Source organism: Emydura macquarii, unplaced genomic scaffold (assembly GCF_026122565.2).
Source record: "Emydura macquarii macquarii isolate MOO-44397 ecotype Brisbane River unplaced genomic scaffold, CSIRO-AGI_Emac_v2 contig_6, whole genome shotgun sequence".
NCBI lineage: Eukaryota > Metazoa > Chordata > Testudines > Chelidae > Emydura > Emydura macquarii.
In genome coordinates this window covers 79,358-88,487 of record NW_027130143.1, presented here as the reverse complement: position 1 = coordinate 88,487, position 9,130 = coordinate 79,358, and the positions used below count along the sequence as shown (strand labels likewise).

The 9,130-nt window shown below is 58.4% G+C and overlaps 1 protein-coding gene across 1 annotated transcript; it reads right to left on the bottom strand.

Annotated features, from left to right (window-relative positions):
* Positions 1–2,526: 2,526 nt before the first annotated feature.
* LOC137152927 (regenerating islet-derived protein 4-like) lies at positions 2,527–8,387 on the bottom strand. The gene is made up of 5 exons (XM_067551564.1): positions 8,321–8,387; positions 7,329–7,474; positions 6,913–7,050; positions 4,410–4,521; positions 2,527–2,825 (listed from the first exon to the last, which is right to left on the bottom strand). The coding sequence occupies exons 1-5, from the start codon at positions 8,385–8,387 to the stop codon at positions 2,758–2,760; spliced, it is 531 nt and encodes a 176-aa protein (XP_067407665.1). The 3' UTR covers positions 2,527–2,757.
* Between the last annotated feature and the right edge of the window lie 743 nt (positions 8,388–9,130).

Genomic DNA, 9,130 nt, shown 5'->3' with positions numbered 1-9,130 from the left:
AGGATACAAAACTAGTCAAGATAGCTAAGTCCAAAGCAGACTGTGAAGAGTTACAAAAGGATCTCACACAACTGGGTGACTGGGCAACAAAATGATAGCTGACATTCAGTGTGGATAAATGCAAAGGAATGCACATTGGAAAACAGAATCCCTACTATCGATATCGTTAGCTGGTCTAAGTTAGCTGGTACCACTCAAGAAAAAGATCTTGGAGTCCCTGAGGAGAGTTCTCTGAAAACATCCACTCAGTGTGCAGCAGCCGTCAAAAAAGGCAACAGAACATTGGGAACCATTAGAAAAGAGAGAGATAATGAGACAATACGTACCACATTTTCTCTCTATAAATGCGTGGTACGCCCTCATCTTGAATACTGCGTGCAGATCCAGGCACACTGCTGACTCAAATCCAGCTTCTCATCCACTGTAAGCCCCAGGTCCTTTTCTGCAGAACTGCTGCTGTCATGCTGGGGAGATTGGTGGGGGAGCATTTGTCATATGGGTTGACACCATTATGCCAAAATCATAATAATTCATGTGAGATATGCCATGTCAGGTACTGTTAGAAAAGTTATAATGTGCTAAGTCAGATGACAATACTTATATCCATGTGTTATATCTGTAATGGAAGTTATGGACATATTTGGTGTACCTGTGTTTCAAACTATGCCGTGTAAGACACAACCCAGATAGGAAGGCTGCAGAACAATGGCCAGCGTAATGGCCCATTAAGACATTCCCAGGTGCAAGGGGCCCAGGGAGAGAAGCCAGCATCACCAATGAGTCACCAGAACCTGCTCACGTGACTCTGGACTCCAGTTTGGTTCTGATAACATTCCACAAGGCCGCATGGCCAGGACAGAGGGTTTATAAGATCAAACCAGAGAAACCATTTTGCCTTTGTTCCTGTCCAGCTGCAGACACACACCTACCTCTGGACCAATTCATCTTGCAGCTGAACCGAAGGACTTAGATCTATCCAGGTACTGGATGTGTACCAGAGGGAACTGTACAAGCCTGCAACTCTAGAAACCTGATGTATATGGACTTTCAATCATCTGTATGTATTTGCTTTGCTTTGACCCTTTATCATTTCTCTCATGGTTTGTTTCTTTCTTTTTACAATAAACCTTTAGTTTAGTTGCTAAAGGATTGGCTGGTAGCAGGTATTCTAGGTAAGATCCAAACTTACATTGTTCTGGTGCTGTGGCTGACCCCTTGGGGTCAGAGGGAACCTCTGTAGTAAAGAGCAGAGAGTTTAAATAACTGGTCTCTTTACTGGACCTGGTGCTGATTGGGGAGCCTGGAGCTGAAATGCAGTAAAGGGGGCTGTGGGCATTTGTGGACTGGCTTCTGCGGAGATTCAGAAGTGCAGTTTGTGGGTGGTTGGGAAGTCTGGCTTCAGTGTCACCCACCAGAGCTGGGAGAATCTGCTCTCCTTTTGCAGCCTGCCCTGACCTTGGCAATTTCAGGTGGCTGCCCTGGGCACAGACGGGTCACAGCTGCCTAGCCCGTCGGTCCCCAGTCTGTAGCTGTGCATGGGATTCTTCCATCCTAAGTGCAGGACTCTGCACTTGTCCTTGTCAAACCTCATCAGATTTTTTTGGCCCAATCCTCCAGTTTGTCTAGGTCACTCTGTATCCTATCCCTGCCCTCCAGGGTATCTACCACTCCCCCCAGCTTAGTGTCATCTGCAAACTTGCTGAGGGTGCAATCTACCCCATCCTCCAGATCAGTGATGAACATTCATCACGTCATGTTCAGGGGGCTGGTGCACAGGACTCCTGAGGCGAGGCTGTGTGGTCACATTCATTCTTTGGGGAGACACTCCCAGCGTTACCCTCTCCCCCTCCCTTAGTGGCAGGTCGGTGTCATTACCCCCCCTCCCCCGACCAGACTGAGCTGGGGGAGGGTCTTTCCCCAAGGAAGTTCACACAGGAAGCCGACGGCGCCAAGCCAGGCGTGGAACCCAGGAGCCCTGGCTCCGTGTTTTGTTGGTCTGATGGTGTTTGATTGCTAGAACTCCGTAGCTTTGCACAGAGCCCATGTCCCCACAGGGAAGTGTGTGCTGCTCGTCCCTCTGCATGCCTGATCCCAGGAGCCTGCTACAGCGCTCAGCTCTGCGGGGCTCTTAGTCCTCAGCTCTGGCTGTGCAGGCTCACGCTCTCAGCTCTGGGGCCCTGGCCTTTACAGAACAGACGGACACGGCCCTGCTTTGAGCGGTTAGTGCCTGAGAGGAGGTGAGCAGGAGGAGAGGACACATGGGCTGGGCCAGAGAGAGGGGAAACTCTGCTTATTGCAGATAGCTGGAGGGAGCCCAAGTCCTGTCCCTTGCCCAAAACCCAGGCCCATCCTGCCTCCCTCTGGGTGGCCCCTTCCTCCCCTTCAGTGGGATGTGGGCTGCTCAGGGCCAGTCTGAGGGGGCTGGATGGACTGCGCTGCACCAGGGCCAGCAGTGGGACAGAGGAGACACACACAGAGCTGCATGCTCAGGAGAGTTTATTGCGGTAGCGGGCTGCAGCCGTTGAGGGGCAGGGAGGGGAGAGGCAGGCGTGTAACTGGTACAGAGACACTTGGGCAAAGACACTTCGCAGCGGGGGAAGCGAGATCGGGTCTCTCAGGGAGGAACAGGACTGGCCTTTGAAGCAGCAAAAGCATCCGAAAGGCTGGGGTGTTGTCTGATCTTGTCCAAGGAGCCCCGTTCTTTTGCATCCCAGACACTGAGCTCCCTCTTCTGGCACAGGCGAGCGAGGCCCCTCGCTACAGATCATACTTGCAAACGTAGGCGATTTGCTTGTCACAGGGAACATCGTTCCATAGCTTAAAACCTAGAAGACAAAATAGAAATGACTGGGGCAAGTGAAGGGCACATGCGGCCACTCCTGCTCTCACAGTGACCCCCCCCCATTGCACCGCGCTGGGAGGAGACCCCTGCACCTGTGCATGGGCTGCGGGGAAGAGGAGGCTGGAGATGAAGCCCCGTGTGCCTCAGGCACAGACAGGCGCCACCATTCCCTGCGGGATGCTGTGTCAGCGTGACAGTGGACGAGCCCCCTGCTATGATGCCGGAATACGTCTGAGGAGAGCATGATGGGGCCCCTTGGTACTAGGTGCTGTGTCCACGCACACGCTGATGCAGGGTCCCCGCCCCAGACAGCTCGTAGTCTAAATAGAGAAGAGGTGGGAGGGGAAACTGAGGCGCAGCGAGGGGACGTGACTTGCCCAGTGGCAGGGCTGGGAATAGAAGCCAGGTCTCCGGGGTCCCAGTCCCGTACCTGTCCACTAGACGAGGCTGCCTTTCAATCTGTGACAAAGCCCCTCCGAAGGCCAGAAAGGAGAGCCCTGGCGAGGTGACAGTGGGGAGCCAGCGCTCTCTGTGCCGCAGGGGCTGGTCCTACCTCCATCACCTACGCGTCGGGGTGTGGGCCTGGCCCAGGGGCAGCACCAAGTTTTGGGCTGAGCAGTGGCTGTGCATTTCACCCTCTCTCCCGTTAGCCGCCCAACAGCCGGGAGCTGGTCAGAACGGGTGTCTGCATCGACCTGGCAAGTCTCTCACGGCAGCCACTTGCTGTGCGTGTGATTGGTCGGGCGGGTCGCATGGCCTTGTTCCCACGCGGTGACTGGCTAAGTGACACTTCTGCCGTAGGAGGCGGGGAGGGTGGGGAATTCCCACCCAGTGTGAGTGCCGGGGCCTGGGCGAGTACGTGTGACTAGCACGGCCCACGGAGAATGCGTCACTCATGGGGGGGAGCTTTCCCTGTTCAGCCAGCTCTCCATCCTATTGTCAGCGAATGGGACGAGACTTCAGCTCTGCTCCACCCCCACACTACACCAGCAGGACAGACAGCAGGACGCTGGCTTACATGGGCAGCTGGGGATTCTTCTTGCATAAGGCAACCCAGGGGAGCCAGCTGCCCTGCCCAGGCCTGACCTCCCTAGCATAGAAGACAGGCAAGGCTGTGACTGAAGCCCCTGTGCTCTGGCCAGCCAGGTTGTTACTGCCACTGTCAGAGCAGCCTTGAGGCTGCTCTAAGTTGCTCTGGGGCCCAAATACTCCCCTGGCTGCCTCCAGAATCACGGCAGCAAAAGCCACCAATGCACCAACCAAAGACCCCATCCACTATCTACAGATCTACCAGTGGGCAATAGCTCTGCTCTGGTCTTCCCCTTTCACTGAGCAGCAGGGGCCATGTGTACTGTATGGCCTGCCTGGGACTGGGGCTGAGCCTCCAACGGGGACCCGTGGGGGAGGCGTCACAGGGAGATAAGGGCTTGTCTCTGGGGCGCGGCAGGGCTGGCTGAGGGAGAGAGGCCGGGTGACAGGACAGGAGGCCAGCCCTGCAGTGAGTGTGTGGCCAGGGTGCTGTCTTGGCTCCTTTGCTGGTGCACGTGTGTGTGAACTGTCAGCTTACCCTTCTGGTGCAGCAGCTCAGTACAGTACTCGCCGCCTTGGTTGTTTGGCTCCCCGGGGCTCCAATTTTTGTAGCGATATATGGCGCCATCTGCCCACCTCCAGCGTCTGTTCTGCAGTGACAGAGGAGCAAGGTCATGGGTCTGGGAGAGAGGAGACCTTCGTGACACAGCACCACAGAATCACCTGCCTCCAATACTACAGTGCCCTGCTCAGGCCGTGGGCGAGAGCCGGGGAAAGGCCGTGGGACAGTGGGTGGGGAGAGGCCCCGAAGATGCTGACCTACCAGTAACACTTAGCACATAAACTTCACCTTCTACCTTCAAAGCCCTTTGCCTGAATTAATGACTGTGCTCGTGTGACGCGCCGTGCTCCAGGTACACCCGTACGGTGTGAGCTGTGTATCATTCGTGTTCCCCCTGCCAGTGTAACCGGGCATTGGCTGACGCAAAGCGAAGTGCGCCACGCCGGGTGTTTTTGGAACGCTCCGGGCGTGCTGCACACTGTTGTTCTGGTAGCGCGTTTCCTGCAACGTCACACGCAGGTACAGATACAGAGCTCGGCTGGGTCACATCCCCACGTGCGTCTCACTTGGCTTGGATAGATGCAGACAAACGCAGAGCGGAGGGTCCACGCCTCGCAGAGGCATGCACACAGGCACAGTGGACTGGCCTGAGCACCTGATAAGGCGACGCTCATTTGACTCAAGCGAGGAAAATCATGCCCATTGCCGGGCCTGGCCGAGCACCTGACCCCAGGGGGTGTCGAGGAAACTTGTGAGGAGAATGCGGAGTCTTTGTCTCTGGAGCGCTCCCTTGGAATCCGTCTGCATAGCAACACCCAGGACACTGAGAAACCGCCCACAAGGGCGGGCCTGGCTGCAAGAGTCCCCTCAGCCAACCTGCCTGGGACGCTAACATCCAGGACTGAAAAGCCACTGAAATAGTTAGTATTTGAGTTATTCTGTTAGTTAATTATGATCAAATCCTTGATGAATATTACTCTGACTTACAATCACTTATCAATCTCTTTGATAAACTGACGGACAATGTAAATGAGCTTGCAGTGTACAGCCCTGAACTCTGTAAGACGGACGCTCCCGGGGTTGCATCTGGGACTGGGGATGTTTGCTGGGGGTCAGTCCCATGAGCGCCTGGCCAGAAGCGCTCCTTCACTGGGCCAGGGACTGGTTGCTCGCAGGAGGCAGGGTGTGGGCCGACCCAGGAGTGGCTGGTCCACACAGCTAAGCGGGGTAAGTCGGGGCCAGGAGTGAGAGATTGGGATGACACAGCTACACACCAGTCCAGATTGAGGGGGAGGACGGGGGGGGGGGAGTGAGGGAATGTCACACTTCGCCATGCAGCAGAGTCGCTCTGGCGTGTGCTCTAGTCCTGAAACCTCCCAGGCTTGGCCCGCGGTGGGGCACTGGTGGTTTAAGGTGGGTGATCTCATGCCGTATAAGCTAAATCAAAGTGCACCCGTAATGGAGATGCTGGATGGGACACGGGGCCTTTCCCCCCTTAGGGGGCTCAGCGCCAGTCTGGCCCCAAGTTAGCAGGACTGGCTAGCGCAGTGGAATCAGAGATGGGGACGTGGGGCCTGTCCCCTCTAGGGGCGCTGGCTTTGGCCTGGCCTCAGCTCACAGGGGAACCAGCTGGATTTGGGGGTCAGAGCACTAGTTCCAATCCATTTCCAGGCCAGGGGGAGCGTGATGGCTGAGGAGACTGGAGAATGGTATACGGAGCCTCTCACGCCTCCTGCGCTCGGTCCGGTCCAGCTTCAGGTCTGGGGAATGGGAACCCCGGCCTGAGCCTGTGTGTGCTGTTCGTCTGCCTGCCCTACGGAGCTGGGGGTCGCCTAAGGAGAGCCAGGCAAGGACTGGATCCCCAAGATGAGGAGTGGCCAGCAGTGCCGGGGCAGTGGAGGAGTCAAGGGGCAGCAGAGGCTCAGTCTGGGGCAGGAAAAACTTGCTAGAGAGCTTGGTGAGGGTGGAGCGGAGACGGGACAGGGGTGCAGGGCAGGTGCAGCACATCGCAGGAGCTGGGCGGGGACGGCAGGGAGGTTTTTAAGCTGCGGCTTGACAAAGCCCTGGCTGGGATGATATAGCTGAGGTTAGTCCTGCTTTGAGCAGGGGGTTGGACTAGATACCTCCTGAGGTCCCTTCCAACTCTAATATTCTATGATTCTATATACCTAGAGAGGCAGGTGCGGGTCAAAGGATGGGGAGACCCAGGTGTGGCTGTATTTAGAAGGGAAAAGCCAATGGGGAGGCAGAGCTCACGGTAGGATGGAGCTGGAATGGCTGCAGGGGGGCAGGGATGAAAGGTGGGGTGCAGATGGGAGACCCTGGTGCCCGTGATGGGGGGAAGGAGGTTAGGAGTGGGGGAGACAGATCCTGGCAGCCCCTATGAAGGGCTCATGGGGACGAGTCTCTGCACGGCCCCTAGGAAACACAGTCGAGGGGGCAGCAGCTGCCAGAGGCAAAGCAGGTGCTGGGCACTCACGTGCTGGGGGTCGTGGAGTCCGATCCAGACGCTTTCCTTGTAGCCCAACTGGCCGATGTATCTGGCCACAATGGCCCCTTCTGCAGTGCTGAGAATGGAGGCGAGATGGGCCCGCTTGCGAACAAACTGACACATCACCTGTGGCCGCGACATAAGGGAGGCCTGTTACCCCTGGCAGGAGGATGCTGATTGGCGCTGGTGGGGGGCCCTGCCCCACCGGGCAGCAGCAGGAGCAGGGACAGCTGTGAGGGGAGCTGAGCCCCCCTCTCAGTGCCTCTCCCTGCCCCCAGTGCCTGGCACCAGCCCCCCCACCTCTGCAGCGATACACCCCGGGGCCAGTGGTGATGTCACCAAACCCCTTCAGCCCCTGCCCCACCAACGACCTGCCCCACAGATCCCTGAGAGCAGCCTGGTACCTCAGCATCCGACCAGCTCGTCCGCTCATGGAAGAACCCGTAGCAGTGGTCTTGGTAGTGCAGCCAGCCATGGGGACAGGACCTGGACCCTATCCCGGCTCCGAGCGCGCGGATGGGGCGGGGAGAGAGGGCCCTGAGAGGAGAGGCTGTGTTGGAGAAGAGAAGGGAGCAGAGCTGGCAGGTGTCGTCAGCCTAGGTGCTCCGGAGCGCCCCAAACCCGGTGAGCGGTTGCCCCTCTCAGAATGCCCACTGGCTCCTATGCGTGTCGGGGGGGCTGAAGTGACTCCATTTAAACAGCTGCCAGTCCCCTGCCCCTGTGTCTGTGGGAGTGAGGCTGCCCTACTGAAAATTACCACTGCCCCCTCCACGCGGACAGGAGCTGGGCTGCCCCCAAGGAAGATGGTGGCCTCTCATCTTCTGTGCAGGAGCCCTGAGGAACCTGACAGGCGCGGGTAGCCGTGGGGGGGGGTGGGGGGGAGTCCCAGTACACAGGGGACTGTGGGGTGAGGAGGGGGAGCACTGCGGGTCATGGGGACACGGGGGAGACTGGGAGCAGAGGAGCCATTTGGAGCCCAATGAAAAGAGACGGATGTCACTCGTTTGGGAGGTTATTGGCACCTTCTGCTCCCCGGTTGGGATGGGACCCCTGCCCCCGTGGGGAAAGCCACCCCTGAAGCAGCTGCAGGAGATGGAGGAGGCTTTAGCTCCCGGCCTTTCTCTTACACTCAGCCCCAGGAGGTCTCAGGGGTTCCCTCTGCCCCCAGAGCCAGGGGGAGCAGGAAGCAGCCGCTCCCCTCGGATGGGGGCTGAACGGCCGGCTGGGGTCTGGATTAATGGGTTTGCTGGGGAAGAGAGTCTGGGGACCCAGCTGGGATGGCTGCACCCACATGGTGGGGCTGGGGGCCCCTGTGTGAAATGAATTCACTTCCCAATTCCCACCACGGCCAACAGCGCCCGGGGCTCCAGCTCCGAGGGGCCGGGCAGGGACTCACCTGCCAGTGAGGGGTCAAAGATCAGGCAGCCGAGGAGGCAGAGGCTGACGTAGGCGACTGGCCCCATCTCGCTTCTCCTGGGGGGAAACACGCAAGGGAGATGGGGCCAGGAGAGCCAGAGCAACCCCCAGAATGACCCCCCATCACCTCAGGGGCATTTCCCAGGGGAGGAGCTTCGGAGCTGGGCTGGTTGCTAAGGGGCCTGGCTCAGCTGGAAAGGCCCCGAGAGGGATCCTGTCCCCCAGCTCAGAGCCCCTGTGGGGCAGGGGAGCTGCCCGAGGAAGGACTGGGACAGAGACGGCCCCAGGGACTCACACAGGGCAAGGCCGGCCATGGGTCCCATCCCAGGGCTGGGCTTCCCCCGAGTGCCCAGCACCCAGTGCAGAGGGATGAATGTGGGGTGGGGGCAGGAACTCACGTGTCCGTCTGTGTCTGTCCGTCTGTGTCTGTCTGTCTGTCTGTGTCTGTCTGTGTCTGTCTGGGTGTTTCTGTGTGTCTGTCTGTGTCTGGGCAGCTGGTCCAGAGCGCTGGGGATTGCAGTTCAGCCTGTGCTGGGAGCTGGTCCCCGGAGGGGGTTTATAGACCTGCAGCGGGAGGGGCTGGGGGAGGAAGAAGGAGGAGGGTGAATGTGGAAATGGGACCCCATGTGACAGTTCAGTCCAGTGCTGACACAGCACAGAGATGCAATCTGCCCCCTGCTTCTGCACAGCCCCTGAGCTCCCTGGGGGGTGGCAGGGCAAGCGTCACTGCTGCAGAGTCCCAGCCTGGCTCTGGGGAGGGGGCGCTGGGGCAGGCGCTGGGGCAGACGGA